Raw genomic sequence first — 26,974 nt, 5'->3', positions numbered from 1 at the left:
ATAAATCACATTTTAAAATGTATTCAAATAGAAAACAGTTATTTTAAATAGTAAAAATATTTCAAAATTTTACTGTTTTTGCTGTACCATAGAACAGAAGAGACTTCTCTAAAAAAACATTAAAAAACATAAAAAAAAAAACACAAAAAAAACAAACTGCATATTCTTCACTGTGTAAATTATATATATATTTCTTCTTATTAAAGTTACAAAATTGATTTAGTCAAGAACAGTGAGAGATTTTCTCTCTTTCGTTGTTTACTTAACATGAATGACAAATAGATGCCTGGATTCAATATGTTACACGTGTTTTCTTTCTCAGCTGTTTGCTTTCACTTAAGACCTAAATTACTGCGCTTACTAGGATACTTGCAAGTGTGTGTATTTAACCGTTCAAGGCCTATAAAGTGGCAAAAATAACTTCCGCGCTCTATGATTACCGTCTTCACATGCACTCAAACTCAGAAAGTCTCAGAGAACGCAAGCATATAGCAAAAAGTTCTCTTTCACTGCTGATTGTTTCAACGGCTTGAAATAACTTGTTCTTAAACCGCAATGCTTAAAAATGCATGCAAACGATCAGTTTTCGTGACCACGTGGCACAGCAACGTCACGTGGCCGTGTAACCGTGATAGAAATGATAGTCCAAAATCTATACCGGTTGACAAATGTCTACCAGTTAATCGAGTCTACCGGTATATCACCCACCCCTAATTGCAATAGTAAGTTAATTATTTGTATGGCTGTGTTATGGCAGATATAAGTATAAATGCCTGATATTAAAATTCTACACTATTTTGTCTAAATAAATTAAAAATTAAACACTTAAAAACTAAGTGAATCATTTTAAATGCTAAAAGTAAATTTAAACATCACATTATGTGGGAATTTCGCATGAACAATTAAATATCCAATATAATAACTAATAACTAAAACTGACTGATAACTACCAATACATTATGCCCTAGTATTGATTTAGGTGCTATAGCGGTCAAGCCTGTCACTGTTTGACTATACACAGTCAAGCTTAGCATAGTTGAATCCCAATAAAATCATGTATATTAAAAAATCTCTAGCTATAAAAATCTACAGTCCATTTTAAAAAACTTGTAATATTCTTGATGTCTACTCATAATCTTATCAGCGAATTAACATATAAATGAACGGTGTCCTCTAATTATACAAAAGCGAACAGACCGATGTAGAGAATGCATAAATACCTCACCCTCTTCCAAAAGTCAACGATAACTTTTCGTGTCACTGAGTCTTATCTTCCCTTTGTCATAATAATACAAACTTCAGGTTAATTTCTGGCAAGCAGTCCTAATCGATTTTCTGTGTAATTATGTCCAAAGACCAAAGAAAGAATTTCAAACTGACTTTAGTTACAGCACTATTATTTTGATACATACTACATCACAAAGACAATTCAGTGAATGATATAGAGCAGTGGTTCTCAACCAGGAGGTTTCAGAAAACATATAGGAGGCTCCAATAAGTCTTAAAATGATTTAAATTTAGAAATTTTACCATATTCAATTCAAATGATATGTATCAGCTTAGGTACACTCTTAAAAATAAAGTTTTTTTATTGCCATTGATGGTTCTATGAAGAACCTTGAAATGCAGAAAAGGTTCTTTATAGTGGAAAAAGGTTCTTCAAAATGGTTCTATTTAAGAACTGCTCACTGAAACGTTCTTTGGGGAACCAAAAATGGTTCTTCTATGGCATCACTGAAAAAAAACACCCCTTTGGAGCCTTTATTTTTTAAGAGTGTAGGAGTCAAAGTCAAAAAGGTTGAGAACTACTGATATGGAACTCCAGAGAATACTGAAAAAAATCTGTGTGAGTAACAAAGTGAATGAACACAGTGTAGAGAGAAACTGAAAGTAGAGAGTAAAGTTATGGTAAAACGCAATAAATGATACAAGACAGTACTGAGGTACTTGAGTATTAGTTTAACACCATGCTTGTTGCATTCCTTCACTCCACACCAGGTATCACCTACTGCCATCTTTATTCACTGTCAGGCCTGTACAGGTACTTCATCATAAGATTGTCTACTTTCTTCTTCCTCTTCTTCTCCTCTTTCTTAGACCGTGGGGGAGCTCCTTCAGAGGGGTCTTCAGGCTCCAGCTCTTCCTCAGAGCCTGAGGCCTGTCTGGCAGGGGCCTTCTTGATACTGCTGGAGCTCCTGTAAGAAATAGTGGATGCTCCTGAACTGGAGTCTGACTCTGTGCTAGACTCAGATTCTGAGGATGAGGAAGACGACGAAGATTCTTTCTTGGACTTCTTCTTGGACTTCTTGCCCTTCTTCTTGGAGCTCTTCTTCTTGCGGTCATCATCAGAGCTGTCTGATTCCGAGCTGTGGCTTCTCTTCTTCTTCTTCTTGCTCTTGCCCTTCTTGCTGCGGCTGCTGCGGGTGCTGAGGCTACTGCTGGAACGCATGAAGTCCACGGCTGAAGCAGAACGGCGTAGGCTGGAAGAGCGGCCGCTCTCTCTGCCAGTTCTGGAGCTGGTGATGCTCTTCCGGTCATCCTCCTCCTCTTCAACTGGTTTATCTTTCTCCGCTTCGGAGTCTTCCAAGCTGGTGCGCTTGAACTTGATAGGTTTGAAGCTCAACACTTCATTGATGGCAGCCTCCAGGTCAGGATCCAGGTAGTTGCGGTGACTGACTGGCTTGACGTCCGAGACGTCAGGTGGGCTGGAGTCAGTGGCACGGGCTTGTGGAGGCATGGAGAAACTTCGACCGGAGGTAGAGTGAGGGCTGTAAGCACTGGAGCGAGCCTCGCTGAATGCTATGCTTCGGGCATCATCATCCACGTCAAATTCACTGAGGCGACAGCTGCGAGAGATTGACATGCGGGAGTCGGCACGGCTCACGCTTCCTGGGCTACGCCGACTGAAGCTCGGGCTGACGGCTGAACCGTATTCACTCTGGCGATCGTCAAGACGAGGCATGCTTCTACGCCGGCTTACTGAACTCATGCGGCTCACGCTGGAGATCGCATCGTCATCTAGATCCATCGCGGAACGGCAGGTGGAAACCCGGCTCGGGGCTACAGAGGACACAACGGACTCCTTATCGAACTCCGACCAACGACTGTCCATGCCCTTCCTTGCCCGACTGGCGGCTTCTGAGTAGGCCTGAGAGATGACAGAACCCCGATCGTCAAGATCATCTCCTGCCTTCCTCCAGGAGCTGACAGAATAGGAGTCATCCTCAGCTTCCAGCTTGGCTTTGTTCTTGCGGAAGGAGGAGAGGTCCTGGGAATCAGATTGCTCTTTGAGGGTGTTTAAGAGCGAACTCTCGTCTCCCTTACCTCCTATGGAGTCCTTAATGTTGGAGCGTTTCCTGTAGCTGAGGGAACTCATGACAGACACAGGCCTGCTGGGTTCTAACTCTTTACCTTTGCCACTGTCTTTCCAATCTTTACACTCGTCCCACTCTTTTCCCTCCTTTCCGTCAACATTTACAGCAAATCTAGATGAAGGAGGGGCAGGCGGGGTGTGCACAGAGTAGAAAGACAAACAGATGGAGGGAGGAGAGGATAGAGATGAAAATATGAGAATGAGAATGAGAAAATACATGAATAAAAACTTAAAAGATGACTGACATCCAAAGAGAGAAATAACAGTGGAGGTTTATCCAAGCAGACAGGGCAGAATATAGATGAAAGTTTGATGTGACAGCAGGGAATACAAGGCACTTAAGGAAGACTCTAAAGCTTGTGTGATTCAAAATCAATAGTTAATCCATAAGCTCATGTATTTACATATAAATGTGGACATAAAGATCCTTTTAGGTGGTGACAAAGACTATAATTTCCTTACAGGATGATTTATGCTAGGAAATGTTATTAAAAGCCTGTAATCTGGAGCCAACTTCTCAGAGTGCACCTCATGATTGAAATTATCAGAAAGGTTGAAATTATTCCTCAAAAGTTTTCAATGTTCAAGGTGCAAGAACTTCAAGAGCCAAACTTATATCTTTAAGTAAAAAGAAAAAACAGGGAAAAAAAAAAATCGAAAGTGTCTGCCGTCGGGAAGACCTATTCATCTTTAGCAGAAAGGCATAGGTAGGCATGCCAACTGGCCAATGGGCATATCCATTAATCTGCCTGTGAAGCCGTTCCCTTTACACAAGCCTGTTATCAAACTGCTGACAATGGGGAGAATAAGCTAGACAATACCAACAGAAAAATCCCTTAGCGGTAGCTAATTAGGTTTTCCAAATAGCCTTTTCTTGTTTGCTGCATTGGGTTTGGGTTAAACCATTCTGTGGGGTGACAGGGGTAACACTGACCTTGAGCTCTTCAGACTACCATCATCTGACAGGTTCTTGGCAGAGCCCTTGTTTTTAGACAGCCATGACTTCACCCCGTCAACGCGGTCCTCCACCTCAGAGTCGGTATCAGAGCCGCCCTCGCTGTGCGGAAGGAAAAGAGGGAATGTCAACAAAATGAACAAGCAGAATCTGTGCATAAATACTGTTAGTAGAAGGAACACAGGGATTTACAGTGGAGACACAACAGTGCGGACACATGCGCCCGATCTCTAGAAACCTGGAAAAGGCCTTCGTGTTAGTAAGTCAGACTCATAGTCCAACAACAGTATCCTGCAGCTAGTTGGCTTTGTTTAATGTGTGAAGCATCCAAAAGGGTGAGGTCAGTACAACTCCAAGCCAAACCAGAAGAAAGGAGAGCATTGAAAAGAGAAAACCATTCAGACTGTAGCTTAGCAGACAATAGCTGTGTTCCAAAATCTAGTTGGCTAACTATGGAGGTAGCATTTTAAAGGGATAGTTCACCCAAAAATGAAAAAATCTGTTATTAATTCTCACCCTCATGTCGTTCCAAACCAGTACAACCTTTGTTCAGCTTCGGAACACAAATTAAGATATTTCTGATTAAATCTGACAGCTTTTTAACCCTGCACAGACAGCAACGCAACTGCCATGTTCAAGGCCCAGAAAGGTAGTAAGCAGGGTGCGAACTACGGAGGATTTTGAAGGCGTCTGACCCCCCTAAAGAAGGTTTGATAGCCCTGATGGATGTCAAAATTAGATGTAGGGGGGTCGGATAGAACGTAGCCTACGCATAATATGGAGATATATTTGTAAATATTAAGATGCATTTCTATAGCTCTGACTGATTTTAAAATGTAATTTTGGCAGCCCCTGAAATGGGTTGTACTGACATTACCTAAGCAGCTGAAGAATATTACAGCACTCATTTAAAGATGCGCATTTATTGCTTGGACGGAGCAAGAACACCTTCTGCATGTGCAGATTCAGTCGAGTGATAAAGTTTACCCTCTTCAACTTAATGCTGTTGCACTGAATTTTACGAAGCAAACTATAAGCTAAAATAACCATAACATTATTAGCAACGCTGAAATACAAGCACGTTTCTGTCATATAATGAAAGTTGTGAAAGTTGCATGTGTTACTATAACAGTTTTCTTTCAGAATCATCATTGACTGGTAGAAAGAAAAAAAAAGGTTACATAAAAGTTTTTGTTTAAAAAATAAAGAAAGGTCCAAATAATTACAATTTAGACACATTGTCAATATTTTTCCAATTTACTGAATGAATCAAATCCACATCTTGAAACAAATCAAGTGAGTCAATGATTCAGTGAGCCTTTCATAAAGGCAGTCATTTGCTTTGTTTCTGAATGAATCGACTGAATGAATGACTCACTTATGAATTTGCACCCAGGTAGTAAGGACATTAATTTTATGCATCATGGTACTTTTGTGAATGCACATCGAAGAAGACTGACACGGAAGAAAAGATATTGTTGAATGAAGTCACTTTTTTTTTTTCTTTGCGCACAAAATATTCTCGTAGCTTCTTAACATTACGGTTGAACCACTGATGTCACATGGACTATTTTAATGATGTCCTTAATACCTTTCTGGGCCTTGAACGTGGTAGTTGCATTGCTGTCTACGCATTGTCAAGCTCTTGGATTCATCAAAAATATCTTCTGTTAATGAAAGAATTTTCATTTTTGGGTGAACTATCCCTTTAAGGCATCATTAACATGCTCTATATTTGAGGTGTTCAAAATTTACCTCGTTTTAGCCAACTCTGAAGGCAAAATGTGTATTTTTATGTTGATTAGAGTACTGTTTTGTTAGCTTGGCAACATGCTAACACCAAACCAAAGTCCTATTCAAGGAAAGTCTGTTCACTCATATAAGACCAAGTCCTATCTAAATCAATGGGGGAACCCTAAAATCTTAAAAACGTCTCGCTGAACTCTTTTAATTAAATTAAATTAAACAATTAAATTACATATTTTAAATCAGCAACAAAATCTGACATGAACTGCCCTATGAATGTTATTTCTTATGCTCAAATAGCATTTAAAAAGCCTATTTTGCAGACTGGACCAGCCAATACGCAACAAGCTTATGATTGCGCATGTGCACTGGCTGGTTAGCCTCAGATTTTTAATGGGACTTAGAGCTTCTAACAGCAGCTGCAGTAACGCAATGACTTTACCAATCAGCGATTGGCTCTTTCATTTAGTAGGTGGGACTATTCCGCCATATTGTGCGTTGCAGTTTCTCCCATTCATAAATATAGGAGTGAACCATCTCAATTGACTTGCAGTTGATTGGGTTTGGTTAAAGACTATAGAAATACAAATTTTTATAGTCTTTGACCAAACTCAGTCAACTGCAAGTTGAGTCTGTTGTTTAAAGTTGCCTATATAAGGCATACCAAATTAGTAATTTATACAATTCTACGGCGGCAGCTAGCTATGTAGGCAGTGGGCAGTTAACTAACCATTAAAACAGCTAAATAGCTGTATTTATTATAAAAGTACTGTGATGTATAGTTGAAAAAAAACAGAATTAGGAATCTTAGATTCCTCGAAATTTGTGAAAGATCCTTTATAAAAAGAAGGCCTTAAGGCCAGTTTAGCCTTGGACTACCATGTTAAAGGACCGTATGTAGGAACGAGCCATTTCGGGACTGCAATTAACTTGACTCACCGTGCTAGCAATACCATGCATCTCTGGATACAAATGGGTTTTGTGGGGAAGTGTTGCGCTGTCAATAAGAACGAGTAAACACAGGCCGAATGTCCCTGGGAGCAGATGCATTAGCACCTCACACGGAAAGCAGCGCTGTGAATCCCAGCCCTGTTTGCTCATTTCTCTGGACCAGATAAACCATTGGATTTATGTTTGCCTGGATTTGCAAGTCAATGCTTCCCTGCCTCTTTAGATTAGTCTTATCCTTCACTTATCGCACAGCACACCGTACTGAATAACTATGAATTGCCCTTCAAGGACCCATAGTGCTAAAACGTCTCCATATATGCACAAACAGGAGACCTTTAAAGAAGATTTTGTACAAACTGGGCCTTTTTTCACAGTTTTGTTTCAATTTAAATTTTAATAATCATTGTTATTGTTCTCCAGCGCTGCAGGAGTCAAATATCTCCCAATGAAATTATACTACATACAGTAGCTCATTATCCCTGGTGTAGAAAGAAGGTTAACTCTGAAGCAGCAGCTGCTTTTCTCTGACATTTGAGTTCCGGTCTGCTTAGCTCTCTGTTTGTGGTATTATGCATATGAGAATATTATATATGCACGGACCCATGAGAAAGCACAGATGTCACTAAACACTAACTGTACGCTCACAGTCAGGGTGCTGGAGAGAGTCTAAATTATAAGATCTGATACACTCAAGCGAATACACTAAGGACAAAAGAATTTGTTGTCAAATGAGTAGCGCTCCGACGATATGGGCGGGAAACTTACGAGTGCCAGAGTGTGTATTTCTTCAAGAGCCCTTTTGGCTCTTGCGTAAGCCCTAGCGCCCTGGAGGTAAACTGAGGTGAGAACGTTGTGTGAATAAGCCTTGAGCTCTGCTAGCCGGCCCATCGCTAAACAGTGGGACAGCGGGGTCTTTGTAATGAAGCGCTAATGCAAAATGTCACACACAATTTATGTCCTTGACCATATACCATTAGTTAAGCTGCACCTAAGCCCAGGGGAACAAATAAACAACACAGTGAGAGAGGAGAGACATTAATTGTCTGTGACAACGTGCCTCCATTGGTTGTACATCTCTGTTACAGGCTATTACATTTATCATTAGCACCTACAGAACTCTCTCAACCCCTCTATTTTCTCTCCAGTCTCTGTCTCTCTGCTGTTTTCTCTCTCTATCCCGGCTCACGCTTCAGCCCTGACCCTTAAATGGGAAGAATTTGGACTTTTATATTGTGCAACAGTTTCTCTGACTATTTTTTTACTAATTGTATCCACCTTATTTTTGCCGTATGAGTGTAAATTTTATGCCCCTGGCTTCCGGTCTCGTCCGATTGATGCGTTTTATCACATTATTTTAATGTAATATCTTAATTCTGAACACACTGGTTTGTAGTTCAAACAGTTTTCCCATTTTACTATGGTTGTTATTTTTATCGTTATTTCCCTATAGCGGCTAATGAACCAGAGGTCTTGTCCATAGGCGTACTTCGGCGTTAAAGAATAAGGTGGATATAAACTCAAAACATGTCTAAAATCTGTCTAAAAATGAAATAACTAAGGGGAAAATAGGACAGTTCCTAAAAAAATGAAAATTATAGTTATTATATACACTCATGTCGTTCTAAACCAACATGACTATTTTCTGTGAAATTCAAATAGTTACATTTTTACAACCACACTGTTCAAAACAAAGACAATGAGTGTCATAAAAGTTACAAAAATACAACTTGGGTACAATATTCTGTCTTCTGAGTCTTCTGTCTTCTACTATTTTATTACTCTTTTATGATGCTTTTGTTTCTTTTTTGAACATACTAATGCAAAATTAACAGTACTTGAAACATGACTAATTGCAATTAATGTGATTCATTAATCACTTAATAATTCAATTATTAAATTAACAGAGCTGTAGTTGAATATTAACAAAATGTGAATAGCATTTCCCTTAATGCCAAATGTCTCTTTACATGCATGTCTGAACTGTATCTACGCCAGGATTATTATTGTCAACTAAAACTATTAAAAACTAAACTATTTTATATCTTTTTATTTTTATAAATTGAAACATAGTGAAATAAAATAGAAATATTAGATTAAAAAAAAAGTTGGAAGCCCATTTTCACCACTAAATAAATAATAAAAGCTAATTGCTTTTTTTTCCTGTAATTGCGAGTACATTACAATTTTTTTCTCAGAACTGCATTATATAAACTCGCAATTGTGAGTTAAGAAGTCAGAATAGGTGAAATAAACTCACAATTCTGACTTTTTTTAATTGAAATATATGGAAGGCTGTTTCCGCTACTAAATAAAAAATAAAAGGTAATGTCACAATTCTGACCTTTTTTCTTAAAACTGTGACGATTTTTCAAAATTGCAAGTTTAAATCACGCAATTCTGGGGAAAAAAAGTCAGAATTGTAAGATAAAAACTTGCAATTATCTTTTTTTTTTTTTTTTTTTTTTGTAATCCAGTGGCAGAAACGGACTTCCACTGAAGAAACAGTTTAAGTTTAAGTTGAAAAAAAAAAAAAAAAAAAATAAATACAACTGAAATAAAAATAAATTATATATATAAATATATAATATATTATATAAAAAAAAAATATATATATATATATAGAACATAACAAAATGTAACCAAAATTAAAATGAAAACTAAAAAAACCCTCCTAAATCAATGTTTTAAAAAAAGCATTTTTGGCAAATCCTGGGAATTTTTAATGTTTATGACTGTTATAGTGCCAGGTGTGGTCTGATCCCCTTAAAACTTTGCATGCTTGTTTAGAATCACCTGCCGCATATGCTCCGCAGGTTTTGTGAGTTTTCCTTTAGGCTTTTGGATTTTGGGTAAATTTTGTCAGGCCCCTTTTCTAAACGACCCCGTTATAGCTTCACAAAGGGTAAATTTCTACATTTTTTGGATAATTACTGACCTAGAGAGTCCAGAGAATTGTACCGCAGTGTGTTTTGAGTGAAAAACCTAGGACTAGTTCACAAAAGTATTTTTTTTTTTTACATCTCAATCATTTAACAAATGATTTGATTAACAGCAGTGTTTCTAAAGGCAAATTTCTCCGGAATGAGTTCTACCGTATGATACGAATATCATGCATATGTGGCAAAAAAAAAAAACGCATGACATACAATCATTTGCGCCCTTGAAAAACAGGCCCACCGAGTGTCTAAAAGGTGCTTGAACTTCGTCGGCCAATGGCGGCCATGCTTTTTGAGATACGCAAATGTCCTTGTAGACACTTGTGGCACTTTGGACCAAGACTGTGCACACCGATTTTTTGTTGATAGGACAAATGGTTGTGCAGTTACAGCCATTTTTATGCTTATTCCCTCTCATGGCCAAGCTTCAAAATTGTTTTTGCTGTGACCTCAGATAGAGCTCTTACATAAGTGTTCTGAATTTGGCAGAGATATCTTATTCAGTTCAGGAGTTATATGCATTGTACTAAAAGTGGCCCTGCCCCTTTTGAACGTTCTGGCGCCCCTTTGCGACGGTGAGTCAAAAGTTAAACTTTTTTTTGATAATTACTGATATTGACTCTCCAGAAAATCTTTCTGTACTGGTTTGGCTTCAATCAAGCAAAAAAACCTACACTGTAAAAAACTATTTGTTGAGTCAACTTAAAATAATTTGTAACCTGGCTGCCTTAAAATTTTAAGTTCAGTCATCTTAAAAAAAGTTTAAAAAAAATTCAACTTGAAATGTTAAATTATAGTAAGTGACAACTTTGATATTTGGGTTGAATCAACTTAAAATTTTAAGGCAGCTGGGTTAAGTTTAACAAACACAAATATCTAAGTTGTTACTTAGTACAACTTAACATTTCAAGTTAAAAATAAACAATAAAAATAAATAAACTTATTTTAGTTGACTGAACTTAATGTTTAAGTCAGCAGGGTAACAAATTATATTAAGCTGACTCAACAAATTGTGTTTTTTATTTTTTACAGTGTAGGACTAGCAAAAGTAGGTTTTTCATAAAATCCAAAATACCTAAAAAATTCTGCCAATGACATATGACACTTAAGTCTGCGACTGACGATTTAGGAGTTACAAGCGATTTTTTACTTTTGTTCACTGTAGCACCCCTCGTCAGGCAGACTGGGGTGAGCCTTTGTCACGCTCTCTGCAAGTTTCAAGTCTCTATGACTTATGGTTTGGTCTGCATGATCAGTTTTACATGGAGATCACTGATCTGTGACCAATCTAACAATTATAACAAAATAACACTGACACATTCAAAACTTTTATTAATTTAGAAAGGAATGAGATGCACTTACTCAGCACATTATAGTTTGAATGTTTCATGATCTATTTATGTTCAGTGGCACTTACAGTTAGTCACTAAGACACCCAACTTTCCCGTCACTGATTAACCAGAAAATCTTCATAAATATTTCAAACTATTCATGATATATTGTAAACAAAATTTTTAAATCATGTCACGGAGTGGAATATACGCTCATGAAAGGGGACGTGGAACAACGCTCCTAATTATATCTCATTTCGAAATATCTGTTCTCCTCATTTGTCATTCGTTATGCCCTGTCTATTCTCTCATATGCTCAGGGAAAACCAGAATAATCAGTTCTCTCCTAATGTTCTACACTAAGGTTTGTATTTAGCTAACAAACCTCTTGCAGCCAGTCTAATTTACAATAATTCAACATGAACTCTTCAATTAAATGATTGGGCCAGAAGGGTCAACATCCCTGCGTGAACCCAAACAAACATTTCTGGAATGGCACATCCATCTAAACCTGATCAGCAATGCACAGTCCAGCCATTAGCTTTTAATACTTTCTCACATGATATAATAAGTGGTGCTTAAAGCTTAAGGGTTTTTAAAACTGGAAAACGCTCTAAGTGGCATACAGTGCGGACCAAGGACTATTGACAGGGGAATGAAATGGCTCGATGCCAAGGGCTGGTACTTTGTTGTAGGCCACTGCAAGACGAGTTGGGGGGCTTTTTGTAGGACATTTGAGGGTTATTCATTATTTAGCCCTCACGGTTGAAAGATTGATGAGGAACACGCCTTCCTTTCCTGCCTTAAGAGGCTGCTAAGTCCCAAGAACAGAAGTGTGAATTATTCAAAGGAGTGAGAGAGAGAAAGAGAGGTAAAGGAAGGCCAAGAAAGAGGGAGGGCAGAGCAACCCCTCGCAGATGTTTGTACAAGGCCCTGCAGCATCCAACAAGTCTGCATGTGGCCCCTTCTGGCTCTCGAGTTAGACAGCCAAGGGACAGACCATGGTCTGCACCCTGCGGACATGTAAAGTACACCTGGCCTGCATTCAAAATGGTTCTTACCCGTCACTGGACGCCAGTCCTGCTGGTGAAGCACCAGGTATCCAAAAGTTCAACATTACAAAGCTGGGGTTTGGGGTAGGGGAGGGTAACTGAGTAGGGACCATGCTTGGCTTAGAAAAAGCATGCAGTGTGTAGTATGCAATCATTATGTATGATTCATCATGCATAAAAAGGAGAAAACCACATTTGTGATGTTAGTTGTCATGCCCGGAAGTGTGATGCAGTATCAACACAATGAGCACTGAGATTTACAATACAGAATATTCCCTATTCTGTATTTCATTTCTCGAAAATGACCACATGTATACTGCATCATCTTCCTCTGAGGGCAAAGGAAAATCAAAATGTTAACGTAAGATCAAACTTTAACTCCTCACATCTTGTTCTTTCGTTTCTGATACTTAGTCACCATGTCTTGTAAACTGGAAGTGGGAGGGGAATGAGACACAAACATAAAAAAACAAACAAAAAAAACAAACAAGAAGCAAAAATGAGTGAGGTTCAAATGGAAAAGAACAGAAGCAATGGCTGTAGAAAAAAATAAAAACAGTAAGTCATGATCTTAAAAACACAGCTTGTGATTGAATATTTATCATGTCTGGTGTAAAGGTTTCTAGTGCTGCATATTGCTCGAGATGTTTACCCAGAATTCTGACCTTCTTTTGACTTCTGCTCTGCATAACCCTTGCCAACTGAGAATGTGGCACTATTTACTTGTTTGGGTGACTGGAATTCTTCTACGCACATAAACGAGCAAATAAACTCAGCTCTGCGCAGTGAGGTGCAGGTCACTGAGAGAAGCAGAGCGGCGCGGAATGAGACTTAGCGGAGATGACTTCCTCTGACTGATGAGGGCAAGTACATAAAAAAGGAGCTCCAAATTATGTGCGGCAGTTTTCGAGGCATAAATATTTAAGAGAGTGTGAATAAGAGATGACTGAGACTGAGACTGGCTCGCTGATTGCCGTCTCCAAAAGCTCAGTGAACGGTGCATTCATCCAGATCCAGATGTCTTTTCTATCTTTCTATCTCTTATACACACGGAGAAGCTCTCCTGAGGTATGTATTAAATAAAGAGTCCTCAAAGCAGCAAGCTGATTACCTGTTGATGAGATCCTCATTGTCGTCACTCTCCATCTCATCCTCGATAGCAGCCTGGAGGTCTCCGATCCTCTTGAAGGCCAGCTTGAGATCCGCCTGGAGACTCTGGTTGGCTGCTTCCAAACTCTCAATATCCATTTCCTAAAGAGACAGGGTTACATTTCAGTCTAATTAAGGAGGCACTTGTTTCAGCATGTTTTTACATTTTGATTACCTTTGCTACGGTCATCTAACATTCACTTAAAGGTACTATTGGAAAACAGTAATAATTTAAGATTGCTGTTAAATGTAATATTTTATGAATCTCAAAGTGAATATCTATTTTTCTCACTGTATGTCAAAGTTGCTACTGTTAACTAAAATATCAAATATCAAAAAGCTGAAAAATACAAATATTAGATTAAAAAATGTTAGCTTTTATTGGCAACTAAATGAACTAAAATACATTTATGAACTAAAACTACTAATACTAACACAAATAAAAATAAAGCTACATATAAATATTAAAAAAAGTAATTAAAATTCATCTAAAATTAAAATTAAAATAAAAAACAAGAGATCATTTAAAATATTATTATACAAGTATATAAGTAAATAACTATTTTTTGTAATAGAAAATAGAATTTTGATTAGCCATTTATTGGTTATCGTTAAATCATGAGTTGAGGTCAAAAGTTTACATACACCTCACAGAATCTGCAAAACATTATTATTTTACCAAAATAAGAGTGGGCATACAAAATGCATGTTATTTTTTATTCAGTACTGACCTAAATAAGTTATTTCACATAAAAGAAAAGAAAATAATAGTTGAATTTATAACTGTGTTGTTACCTGAATGATCCACAGCTGTGGTTTTTTTCATTTAGTGATAGTTGTTCATGAGTCCCTTGTTTGTTCTGAACAGTTAAACTGCCCGCTGTCTCACAGATTCTTTGGTTTTCAACATTGTATTTGAACCCTTTCCAACAACGACTGTGTGACAATGCATTAAGAGCCGGGGAGTGAAAACTTCTTGAATTTGAAGATCAGGGTAAATATAACTAATTTTGTCTTTTAGGAAACATGCAAGTATCTTCTGTAGCTTCTGAAGGGCAGTACTAAATGGAAAAAATATAATATTGAGGCAAAATAAAAAAAAAAGTACACATTTTCATTTTGTTCAAAAGTTTTCACCTCCGGCGCTTAATGCATTGTGTTTCCGTCTCAAGCATCAGTGAGCATTTGAATCTTCTATAATAGTTGCATATGAGTCCCTTAGTTGTCCTCAGTGTGAAAAGATGGATCTCAAAATCATACAGTCATTTGATTCCTCTTATTTTGGTAAAATAAGTAACTTTTTGCAGATTCTGCAAAGGTGTATGTAAACTTTTGACCTCATATAGTGTTATATGTCAGTGTAATAATCTGTCCATTTGTTCCATTATTTTCTATATCTGAATTGATTAAATAAAATTCTGGATTCACCAGCCATTGTGCCCGTGGGCAAAAAAGTTCATTTATGACCCTGAGCTGTAAGGTCAGACACTATTGTCGGTAGACTCGCTGTTTCTATTTATCCCAAAGGGGATTAGGTTTGGCCTTTATGAAGGCCAATCAATTTCTTTGTCACCACCAGACTCAGTAAATCATTTCTTTATGGACCTCATATCATGCTGGGAGAGAAAACTTCAAAACTTCAAACTTGCCAAAATATTTTGGCAAAGGTTTTTTAGAATGTTCATTGTGTACTAGAATTTTACAGTCTGTCTTGAATTAAGAAGTTAACTAGAGGGTCTATATAGGGTGTATGTAACATTCCTGCTTTCATCACATGCTTAAAAGGATAGTTTGCTCAAAAATGAAAACTGTTATCATTTATTCCCCTTATGTAATTCCTTGTATGCACTTCTTTCTTCTGTGGAATATAAAAAGAAGATATTCTGAGTGTTTTATGTCCATACAAAGTAAGTCAACAGGCTTTAATGTACCTAAACGTTTCTCAAAATATCTTCTTTTATGTTCTGCAGAAGAAAGCCAAACTGGTTTGGAATGACATGAGGGTGAGTAAATGATGACAGAACTTTCATTTTTGGGTGAACTATCCCTTCAAGACACTTCAGAATGAGAACGTCAGTGAAGCAGAACAACAGATCAGTCTCTCACCAGCTCATGTTTCTTGCGGCTGGCTTCCGCTTCCTTCTTGGCCAGCTCGGCCATTTCCTCCTTGATGTCTCGGATCTGCCTCAGGAGACGCTTGTTCTGCTCTTTCTCCCGGTTCTCGCTGGCACTGCGCTGGTCTCGTTCCTCAGTCAACTTTTCGAGATTCTCTTTCAGCCTCGCTACAAGACTCTGAAGAAGATGCGATCATTTATTTAACATATACACACAGCAATAGCATGCACCATTGCTTAAACGTTTCAGGACCCACTGTGGCCGTGCACCAAATTCTTCCAAGTCTAGCACTGAAATATGCAAGATTGTCAAGCTATCCATATGGTGTGAAACTCCAAATAACTTCCACAGCAACTTTTCTGTGATTTTTCACACCGAAGGTGGGCTGCACTGGCATCGAAACACAGAAATATCTACAGATTAGAAAAACAGACATTCTTTACCGCTTCGAATGGGCATGGTTTAAACAAGCTGCCTCTAGAGATAACATTGCAAAAGCCTGAACTGAGCTATACATCCAACAAATCAGTAATAATAGTGCTTTTAAATCGCTTCTGTTGACAGATTTTGCTGTGGGCGCAGTAGACGTTTGCAATTTGTGCAGAGTGCCAATTGTAATTCTGCAGGTGAGCGGGAGCAGCCAACACAGATGAACGATGAAGAGGATTGACTGTTGGAAAATGTCATTTAAGGAGCAAAAAACCATCAAATCAAGCAAAACAAAACGCTGGAATAATGTGCATTAGAGGCAACACATTAATTACACTAGTGTGTCCAATGCAAAAACAGATGACCTGCTGCCTCCAGCAACATAAAATATCACCCATGAAATTAGATGTACATTTCCTCTCTAAAAGTGGGACTGACACTGTTGATTTGAAAAACACATCCGCATTCAATTCATTGTTCATTCATTTTTGGTAAAGAACTGTAAAACACTTCTAGTACAAGGGTTAAAGGTCTATAAAGCCGTTGGCCAATGTGGAAGGCCTGATGGGTGTGTAGATTAATTTCAACCTTATCTGACACTTCAATGCCTGCGCAATGACCTTTTGACACTTTGAGCAGCCGGCCTGCTCAGCCCACATAAGCCCATGCATCCTGCCAACTCACCTCCAAGCGTTTGACCTGCGTCTTCTCGAACTCCAGCTTGGTCTCCAGCTCACGGATCTTGGCCTCCTGCCGGCTGACCAGAGACTTGTCCACCATGGACTGCTCTTGGAACTCTAGCTGACTCTGCAGGGCTGTGAGCTGCCAAACACACACATACCGAGTGAGAATTCACACAAATACACTGAGAAAGGACAGCAATCTGTATTTCATGGAAATACTGAATGCAACCATTATTTGCTGAGAAATGACTCAAAGAGACAAAGCCCTCACCACCACGGGGTGTCTTTAACGAGGCCTAGGTTTAATCACCCTTTAAACTGGCTCTGCTGCTTTAAATTGAGTGCTAAGTCAAACCCACTTCAGACCAGAACTGAGGTTCTGATAATTGCTCAATTGGACATGTCTCAAAAGCATTGTTCAAACTCCATCACTGTGCCATATCTGCATTTAGCCACAGTCGTTTCAAAGAGTGAAAATATTCTCTGTTAATAATACTTTTTTTCGGAATACACAGGTGGCCAGATAGAGTTGTTGAGCAAATTACTTAACTGAGTTTTGTGAGGGGGAAACGAACTGTTCCTTACAGTATGGGACAATAAATTGGCAAAGACAGTGTAGAGAGTGCAGAGTCTGATGCTGAGAATGCAGAGTCAAATTCTGAGAGGAGAAGACTGATTCTTCTAGTCTGTCCCTATCATTGAAGAGTGAAATGCTGAGGGGGTGGAGTCTGTCTCTATTACTGATGACGATGAGGGGGCAAAGTCTCTCCCTATTATTAAAGAGTGGAATGCTGAGGGGGTGGAGTCTGACCCTATTATTAAGGAGACAAATGCTGAGGGGGCGGAGTCTGTCCCTATCATTGCAGAGTCAAACGCTGAGGGGGCACAGTCTGTCCCTTTCACTGAAGAATCAAATGCTGAAGGGGCGGAGTCTGTCCCTATCACTGAAGAGTCAAATGCTGAGGGGGCGGAGTCTGTCCCTATCATTTTAAACAATAGAATGCTGAGGGGGCGGAGTCTGACCCTATCATTGAAGAGGTAAATGTTGAGGGGACGGAATCAATCCCTATCACTGAAGAGTGAAATGCTGAGGGGGCAGAGTCTGTTGAAAACTGAGCCGTCAAGTCGGACACATTCTGTTCTCGGTAGTGACGCTCACAGATGAAGTGACTCTCATCCTATCATCAAAGAGTCATTGTTTAAAAGGGGCGGAGTTTGGTCTTATCATTGAAGAATCTAATGAACTTAGCTCACCTTAGACAGAAATAAACCAAAACAGTAGCTGAATTCTGCTTCAGTCCACTTAGGATGCAATTAACAGTGTTGACTTTGAATATGCATTTCTGTATGGAGGCCAAAGTGAATTCACCTTCTCCTGGACGTCCTGTTTCTCCTTCATGGCCTCCTCCAGCTGAGCCTGCAGGTCACTGATCTGGGCCAGATTCTGTGAGGACTGCACAAGAACACACCACAACGGGGTCAGAGTCTTCTACACATCACAGAACAACCTGAACCTACAGTACAATTCCGTCATATTTATCCACTTCAAGTGATCTCAAAGTCATTTGTTATGCAATATACATGATTTAATCATTATGTATGAATGAAATATTCAAATGACTGAAATACAAAATGCACTATTTATAAAGGTGAACTTAATTTCTTTATTTTATAAAGAAATGATTCATAATGTCCCGCAGCATGTAGAGACATACCAATGAAGGCAATATGCACTTCGATCATATGTTATTTTAGTGACATATCTTACAGCACATTGCAAACCATTTAGTTACTGACAGACAAGCAATCTTATGGTCTGTTAATGACATCTCAGAAAAATGGCAGCAATAAATGGCATGTTAACAAAGGCATAAGTGAAATGGAGCGGAGAGAGAGTTAACTATGAAACTGTCTGAACGCCTCAATTATGATTGTGACTGTTTCAAAACCTGTGCAGTGTTCCCATAAATGAACCATAGAGCTGGTGAAGTAAACCCAGGGGAATAGGGCTGTTCCATTGGAGAGGATCTGTTTACATAGGGTCTGTGGAGACACGTCACTCATCTCTACATCGCTGCCATAGCAGCATGTTTGAGTTTAAAACACTCCTAATGACAATCAACCCACGCGCTCAAATACACGACAATCGCAGCAACGACACCTTCGCGCTGGCACGAGCGACCAATCAAAGAGAGAAATACGAAGTGGTCCATCTGCACACACTAAATGATGCTGTCGATTTGATTTGCATGATGGAAGCATGTTGCTGAGAAACAGCAATGAATCATACTGGAAAATGTCAAATATGCTGAAATGATGTAGCATGCAATATGCGCGGTGTCAAAAAATATATGATCAAAAGGACAACACAACTGTGAATAAAAATGCCTTTTAGGACCATTTCACACCGCTCTTGCTATGCAATAGCACTCTACTTGCTGTGAATTCTGTAACCTGATAAATATGGGTTTCACAATAAGCACACACTGCTTTGTGAAAAGTGTAGTGTGAAATGTGCCTTAAAATGTAATTATGTGTGTGTGTATTACATATTACATATTATAATTATATATATCATTATGAAAACCTGTTTTCACCACTAAATAAAAAAAAAAACTTTATCTCGCAATTTAGACTCTTTCTCAGGATTGTGACAGAAACTTGCAAATCTGACTTTTTTTTTCATAATTGAGGGATATAAAAATCACAATTGTGAGTTATGAAGTCAGAATTGCAAGTTTCACATAAACTTGCAATTCTAAGAAAAACATTAGCAATTCGGAGAAATAAAGCCAGAATTGCAAGATATAAACTCACAATTCTAGCTTCTTTTTTTCAGAATTGCGAGTTAATAACTCACAATTGCATTAGCAAAGTCAGAATTGGGAGATATAAATTCAGAACTGTAAGATATAAACCCTCTTCCCCTCAAAATTGGAGTTTATAACTCGCAATTGAGAGATACTCACAGTTATGAGGAAAAAAAGTCAAAATTGCAAGATATAAACTTGCAGTTGTGAGAAAAAGTCAGAATTGCGAGATATAAACTTTCAATTGCAAGAAAAAAAAAAAGTCAAAATTGTGAAATATAAATTCGCAATTGCAAGAAAAACGTTGGAATTGTGAGATACAAACTGCAATTCTGACTATTTCTCACAAATTGTGAGTTTATATTACGTCATTCTGAGAAAAAAAGTCAGAATTGCTAAATATAAATTCGCAATTGCAAGAAAAAAAGCCAGAATTGCAAGATACAAACTAACATTTTCGAGAGAGAAAAAAAACGTGATGAGTTTATATTATGTCATTCTAAAGGAAAAAGTCAGAACTGCAAAATATAAACTCAGAATTGCAAAAAAAAAAAAAGTCAGAATTGCGAGACAGAAACATTTCTGAGAAAAAACTTTCAACTTTGACTTTATTTCTCACAAATTGTGTTTGTATTATGTAATTTGAATTGTGAGTTTATATTATGTAATTCTGAGGAAAAAAGTAAAAATTGCAAAATATAAATTCGCAACTGCGAGAAAAAAACTTGCAATTTTGACGCAAGTTGCAAGTATATATTATTCAATTTTGAGGAAAAAAGCCAGAATTGCAAAATACAAAAAAAATAAATTGCAATTCTGACTTTATTTCTCACAATAATGGGTTTCTATTACACAATTCTGAGAGAAAAAAAGCCAAAATTTTGAGATAAAAAGTAGCAATAACCTTTTTTTATTTTTATTAATTGGCTGATACGGGCTTCCGTAAATCATGGATATTCAATATCAATAAATATCATTAAAACAATTATATATAATAATTAAAATCTATATTAATTAAATGTTAACACTGTATTTATATTGAACTTTCATGATACAAATAATAACAACCACAGCAGCAGCAAAACATAAATGTACATACAGATCTAATGTATGTGCGATGATGACGGAGAGGCTCTGTATAGCGATCTGACAGGCATGAGTGCCGTAGAGAGTTACCTGGGCAACAGCGGCTTTGTGTTTCTTCATGAGTTCGTTCATGTCCTCCTGATCCTCCTCCATGCGAGACTGCAGGTCATTCTTCTCCCTCTGCAAACGACTCAGCTGCTCCTCAAGCTGCATTGAAATCAAACAAAAGCATAAGACAAACACAAATATGACTGAAAATTAAAATTGCTTGACGTTTTGACATGTTAACTGACAAGTTCTAGCTAAACAATCATCACAACCCATTTTACTAATGCAATACAATGCACTTCGGATTTTTGATTTAAAAAAAAAAAAAACAGCTATTTTTACTGATACAGACAGCAGCAAACAGACCACAGACTTAACACAGTCAGAGTCAAACCTTTGCCCTCAGCATGTCAGGAATATACAGTACGCAGCTAACCACTTTGACTTCAGCTCTTGTTTTTATTTTCTGAAAGCGCAGCTCCCTTAAATCCTTAAAGAGATAATTTTCCTGTCACCCTGTCACTAAACAGTAGCTGCTTGCATTGTATAAATCCCTGAGAAGACAGCACCGTCTCCCAATTAGAGATGAACACTTCACTGCCTGCTCTGTCAAACAGTATCAGAGGTCTAATTCCATTCAATAATAATTACCTCAACAATACAGGCAGCAAATCTCTGAGGAGTAACTTTCATATGTATTAGTTAAAGCAGAAAATATGTAGACGTTGCACATTACTTATGAATTAGTGAGCAGAAAAGCAGTAAATTACATGGTTTTGTAAAAACTTCCTCATGAAGGCAGCTTATGCTTTCTTTCACACATTCCATCTCTTTAAAAAAAATCAATACAAATACATTTTAGTGAAAAAGGAAAGGGTTATATTCTACACTTTTTTCCATTAGCATTTTACTTGTTTCCCTTATATGCACTAAAAATGTCACCAGACTCCTACTGTTTCTTTAATAGGCCTACATGTAAATGACTTGGTTAATCTCATTAAATGCGTACACTACTGTCCAAAAGTTTGGGATGCAGTAAGACTTTTTTATTTTAATCATTTTATTCAGCAAGCACACATTAAAATACATTTATATTATTATAATTCTGTTTTTTAAATACTTTCTATTTATCAAAGAATCATGAAAAAAATATATTAAGCAGCACAACTGTTCTTTTTTACCAATTTTTACCAAGCCCAAACAGTAAAAACAGAACAGAATAAATTATATTTTGCAATACATTCAAATAGAAAAGAGCTGCAGTTATTTTTTACCAATTTTTTATTTTCAAAATAATAATTAATATATATATTTTTGTAAAATAAATGCAGCTTTAGTGAGCATAGGAGACTTCCTTAAAAAATCAAATACATGAATAAATACATAAATAAATAAATAAATAAAATAATATACAATAAAATAAAATAATATAATCTTACCAACCCTTATATATATATATATATATATATTTTTTTTTTTATAAAGTAAATGCAACAAAAAGTATAGGAGACTTTGTTCAAAAATAAAATAAATTAAATTAAATTAAATTAAATTCTTACCGACCCCCAACGTCTGAACAGTAATGTAAATATTTGATCATATAATAGTGTGCTTATGGTTATGACATCAATATTATGATGATTTCTCAAAACATTAACCCATTCTTTCAAAAATTAAATAAAACAGAATAAATTAAAAAAATTAATAAAAAATGAATTAATTAAAAATAAAATTATGATGCTTTCTCAACAATCCATGTTTCAAAACATTAACCCATTCTTTCAAAAATAAAATAAAACAAAATAAAATAGAATTTAATTTTTTTTTAATAATAATAATAATAATAATAATAATAATAATAATAATAATAATAATAATAATAATATAAAATAAAAATTAAAATAAAATAGAATCTTACTGAACCCCAACTTCTGAACAGTAGTGTAAATATGCGTATTATTATTATTATTATTTATTTATTTTTTCAATTAAATGCAGCCTTAGTGAGCATAGGAGATAAAATAAAATAAAATAAAATAAAATAAAATAAAATAAAATAAAATAAAATAAAATAAAATAAAATAAAAATCTTACTGACCCCCAACTTCTGAATAGTACTAATAATATGCTTTTTTTTTTCAAAATAATTATTATTCCTTTTTTTTTTTTTTTTAAATTTTACCGACCCCCAACTTCTGAACAGTAGTGTAAATATTTGATTATATAATAGTGTGCTTATGGTTATGGCATCAATATTATGATGATTTCTCAAAACATTAACCTATTCTTTCAAAAATTAAATAAATATAGAATAAGAATAAATTAAATAATAATAATAAATTAAAATAGAATAAATTTAAAAAATTAATAAAAAATGAATTAATTAAAAATAAAATAAAATCTACCAACCCCCAACTTCTACACAGTAGTGTAAATATTTGGTCATCATATCTGATGATGATTTCTCTCTAACAAATTTTTTCAAAACAATAACCCATTTTTTCAAAAATCACATCAAATTAAAGAAAAATCTTACTGGCCCCCAACTTTTGAACAGTAGTGTAAAGATTTGGTCATATAACAGCTTGTGGTTATGACATCAATATTATGATGATTTCTCAATAACCCATCTTTCAAGTTTTCCTAAATGATATACATAGACTGGCTTTGCAGGGTTACATATACATAGTAATGAAATCCAATTTTCCATATTTCTTTTTTAACACCAGTTACTGATAAAACATATCCCCCATTTTCTGTACAGTTCAATTTCACACCTTTAAACTCAGTCTGGCAGGTGTATTGTATCAAACCTATGCGTCACCTTCAAATCCTCTAGTGGAAATCCATGAGCTCCCGGGGGGGGTGACAGACAGACCTGAAGCTAATCAGACGGTGATCACGACCAAACCATTTATCACGGCCTTGCTAATCAATATGACAATATTTAGAAGAGAGACAGGTTTAGCAATACCCACAAAAACACTGCACCAAAACACTAGCTGCGGCTTTATAGAAAATTAAAATGTTCTCCGCACCCTTCTGTCAGAGTGTCTCTTGCTCCAGAGAGCTGAACAAATATGACAGGCGGCGACGACAGGAAAAAAAAATAGAAAACAATATGGAGACAGCGTCAGGGGAACAGCATCTGCAGAATTTGGCTGCATCCGTCTCTCCTGATATCACTTCATAATAAGCTACAGCGAGGACACAATTACACAATTTTCTCCACGCTGAAATAATACTGAATCAATGACAGAATTATTAAAGTGTAATGTATTTCATGCTGATACATCCTGTTCAAATTAGAGCTGACATCGGAAACGCGCCATTATGGGCGGAAATTATTTCCCCGCGGTAAATAATTGAAATGACATCCTGGCTCCCACCTATGGTGGATGAAGACAGGTGGTGTCCTTTGTCGGTGTGTGTGAGATGATCTTGCTCTCATTCTAATTTGAAAGCAGCAAAACGATTCAGTTTTGTTCGGTTTCAAACACAGACAGACTTACCGCCTGCTTGGATTTAGATATGTCATCCATTTGGACATGAAGGTCCTCGATCTCCACTTCCATTGACTTTCGGGCTTTGACTGCAGCAGCACATGTGAACTCTGATTCCTCGAGCTGTGAAGAGAACACACGCATAAATAAAACGTATGTTTACTACCGTATGTCATATATGATACAGAGCCCAGGGAGATGAAGAACAGACCTGGTTCTTGAGCTGAGCGATCTCTCTCTTGCTAGGAGCGTTGTTCTTCAGGTGATCCAGCATGATCTGGGCATCAGCCAGCAAGGCCTTTGTGCGCTTCAGGTCTTTCCTCAGACGTTTTTCTGTCTCAACATCTCTGTGGCTCACCTGAAAACACCATAGACAGTTTACATACTGGTTATATACAAATATACTCCTTAAAAGGATAGTTCACCCAAAAATGGAAATTCATTAAAAGTCATTAATTACTAATGCGTTAAACCTTCATCTTCGAAACACAAATTAAGATATTTCTGATGAAATCTGAGAGCTTTCTGACCCTGCATAGACGGCAACGCAAGTACCACGTTCAAGGCCCAGCGAAGGAGACTGACACGGAAGAGAGCTCGTTGATTGAAGTTGTCATTTTTGTTTTCTTTGTAGCTTCATATGACTACATTTGAACCACTGATGTCACATAGACTATTTTAACAATGTCCTTTTCTAGGTCTTAAAGGGGTCATCGGATGCTAAGTTCACTTTTACGTGGTTTGAACATTAATGTGTGTTGGCAGTGTATGTACAGATCTACCCTATAATGATAAAAATCCATGCAGTGGTTTTTAATTAATCTGTAAAAATAATATCCCCTTTTTTCAAATCGAGCCATTCTCAGATGCCTGTCGTTGTGGCATCACACCAACAGAGGCCGCTCCCACGATATTTGATTGACATGAGTGTCTTATCTAAGATCAGTTGTTGCAGTCCAACCTCCATGTTTTGATGCCGGAGCAGGGATGTAAGTTAGACAAGAATTGAACGATTGAGGTATTGTGTTGTTGGATGTAATAATGAACATAGTGGTCATCATTTACTCCCGACATCTGAGCCACTGAAGATGCAGTGGATTACGTTTGTTTGTGAAGGAAATGCGCCTCCCGATCTACATAAATGCATCTATGTTCGGGCTAATCATTCGTGATCCAGATTTCTTACAGCAGAAGTGAGTATAAGAGGTTTTTTTTATGAATCTTTGCAATCGCCTTTCCTAATAATGGGCTAGTTAGCAAGTTCAGCGGCTAAACGCAGTTAAATGCGGCTAAAGTAAACAGACTCGTCTCTCCACAGAGAGAAGAGAGGGGCAGGGCGAGCAGAGCTCATTTGCATTTAAAGCAGCCTCGAGCATAATGGGATGATTTTTGCAGAGCTGATTTTGGCAAGCTAAAAAGGGTGTTGTTTTACACTCCCATTGAGAATTTTTAACCAAAGTATATTACAGACTTTTCATTAAGACCCTAAAGAATCATATCAACTTGTGGAAAATGGGCATCCGATGACCCCTTTAAATGTGGTTGTTGATTTGCTGTCTATGCAGGGTCAGAAAGCGCTCGGATTTCATCAAAAATATCTTAATTTGTGTCCCATAGATCAAAATTTTTTTTTTACAGGTTTGGAAAGACACGAGGGTGAGTAATTAACAACAGAATTTTCATTTTTGGGTGAACTGTCCCTTTAAATCTCAAGTACACACTCAAGTAACTTTTTCTTTAAGGAAAATGCAAAAACAATTTATTTTTGTGACTGAACTATTTTGCTTCTTATATTAACTGGAATTGTGTATCTGAAAATCTGTTTTATTTTTGGATTTGAATCTACCAGTTAATCTTAAAATGGACAAACCAAAAGCGTTATTCCGGTAAAATTTAACACTAATTGAGCAAATCACGTAAAAAAAAAAAAAAAAAAAAATTATATATATATATATATATATCTTTGTATGCATTTTCAAATACACAATTCCAGTTAATATAAGAAGCAAAATAGTTCGGTCACAAAAATAAATTGTTTTTGCATTTTCCTCAAAGAAAAAGTTACTTGGGTGTGTACAAGATTTAAAGGGATAGATCACCCAAAAATGAAAATTCTGTTAATTACTCACCCTCGTGTCTTTCCAAACCTGTAAGAACTTTGATCTATGGGACATAAATTAAGATATATATAAAAACCTTTCATATACAAAACCTGTCATCAAAGTGCTGTACCTGGTCTTGAGCGCTCATCAACTTGGCCTCCAGGTCTCTCCTCTCTCGCAAGACCTTCTGCTTCTCTTCATACTCCTCCTCCAGCTGCACCTCCATTTGTTTAAGCTGCTCACACACACACACACACAAGCATAGTAACAGAACATCATGGAGGGCTTTGTGAAGTAGGTTTGCCCTGAAGAGTCAATCCAATTATATACCATCATTCCAAACATATAAACACATTCCCTAAATGTGTCTTTAGATGCTTCTGAGGACCTTCAAGTGTCAATCAAGGGACTGGGTCATGAGAAAGAAGGGTAATTATGGGATGCACTGTACTGGCAGCTTGATTGGTTAAGTGGAGAGGAGGGAAAGGTGAACTATACGTGAGAAAAATAAAATAGCAGCCCCATGAATTATACATCAAAACAAAACTCAATGAGTTCGGCTTATCTGCGCCTCCGCGGCAAAGACACTCCACAAATGTGAAAGCCGCTATCTGCAACAAGAGCTGAACAACGCTGAATGGAAATTCTTATTCAACACATGGCCGAATATGTCTTGTTTATTTATGTTGTACAGGAGCTGAAACG

The 26,974-nt window shown here is 37.0% G+C and overlaps 1 protein-coding gene across 18 annotated transcripts in view; it reads right to left on the bottom strand.

Annotated features, from left to right (window-relative positions):
* Positions 1–26,974, bottom strand: part of myo18ab (myosin XVIIIA b) — a 145,887-nt gene that overhangs the window by 3,072 nt on the left and 115,841 nt on the right. For 12 of the 18 annotated variants that reach the window (XM_051129417.1, XM_051129418.1, XM_051129419.1 and 9 more), the window contains 11 exons: positions 26,400–26,504; positions 24,379–24,525; positions 24,177–24,290; positions 20,707–20,823; positions 18,090–18,173; positions 16,722–16,859; positions 15,600–15,785; positions 13,456–13,595; positions 12,731–12,775; positions 4,308–4,430; positions 2,010–3,485 (listed from right to left, as the gene is read on the bottom strand). In XM_051129417.1, coding sequence (XP_050985374.1) covers positions 2,018–3,485; positions 4,308–4,430; positions 12,731–12,775; positions 13,456–13,595; positions 15,600–15,785; positions 16,722–16,859; positions 18,090–18,173; positions 20,707–20,823; positions 24,177–24,290; positions 24,379–24,525; positions 26,400–26,504 — 2,667 coding nt within the window. In that variant the 3' untranslated portion in view covers positions 2,010–2,017. Of the gene's footprint in view, positions 1–2,005; positions 3,486–4,307; positions 4,431–12,730; positions 12,776–13,455; positions 13,596–15,599; positions 15,786–16,721; positions 16,860–18,089; positions 18,174–20,706; positions 20,824–24,176; positions 24,291–24,378; positions 24,526–26,399; positions 26,505–26,974 lie in introns of all 18 variants that reach the window. The other 6 variants (XM_051129420.1, XM_051129409.1, XM_051129411.1 and 3 more) reach the window with 4 other exon arrangements.

The sequence above is a fragment of the Labeo rohita genome, chromosome 15 (assembly GCF_022985175.1).
Source record: "Labeo rohita strain BAU-BD-2019 chromosome 15, IGBB_LRoh.1.0, whole genome shotgun sequence".
NCBI classification, from domain to species: domain Eukaryota; kingdom Metazoa; phylum Chordata; class Actinopteri; order Cypriniformes; family Cyprinidae; genus Labeo; species Labeo rohita.
Note: the sequence above shows the minus strand (reverse complement) of the source record. Positions and strands in the feature narration are given on the sequence as shown.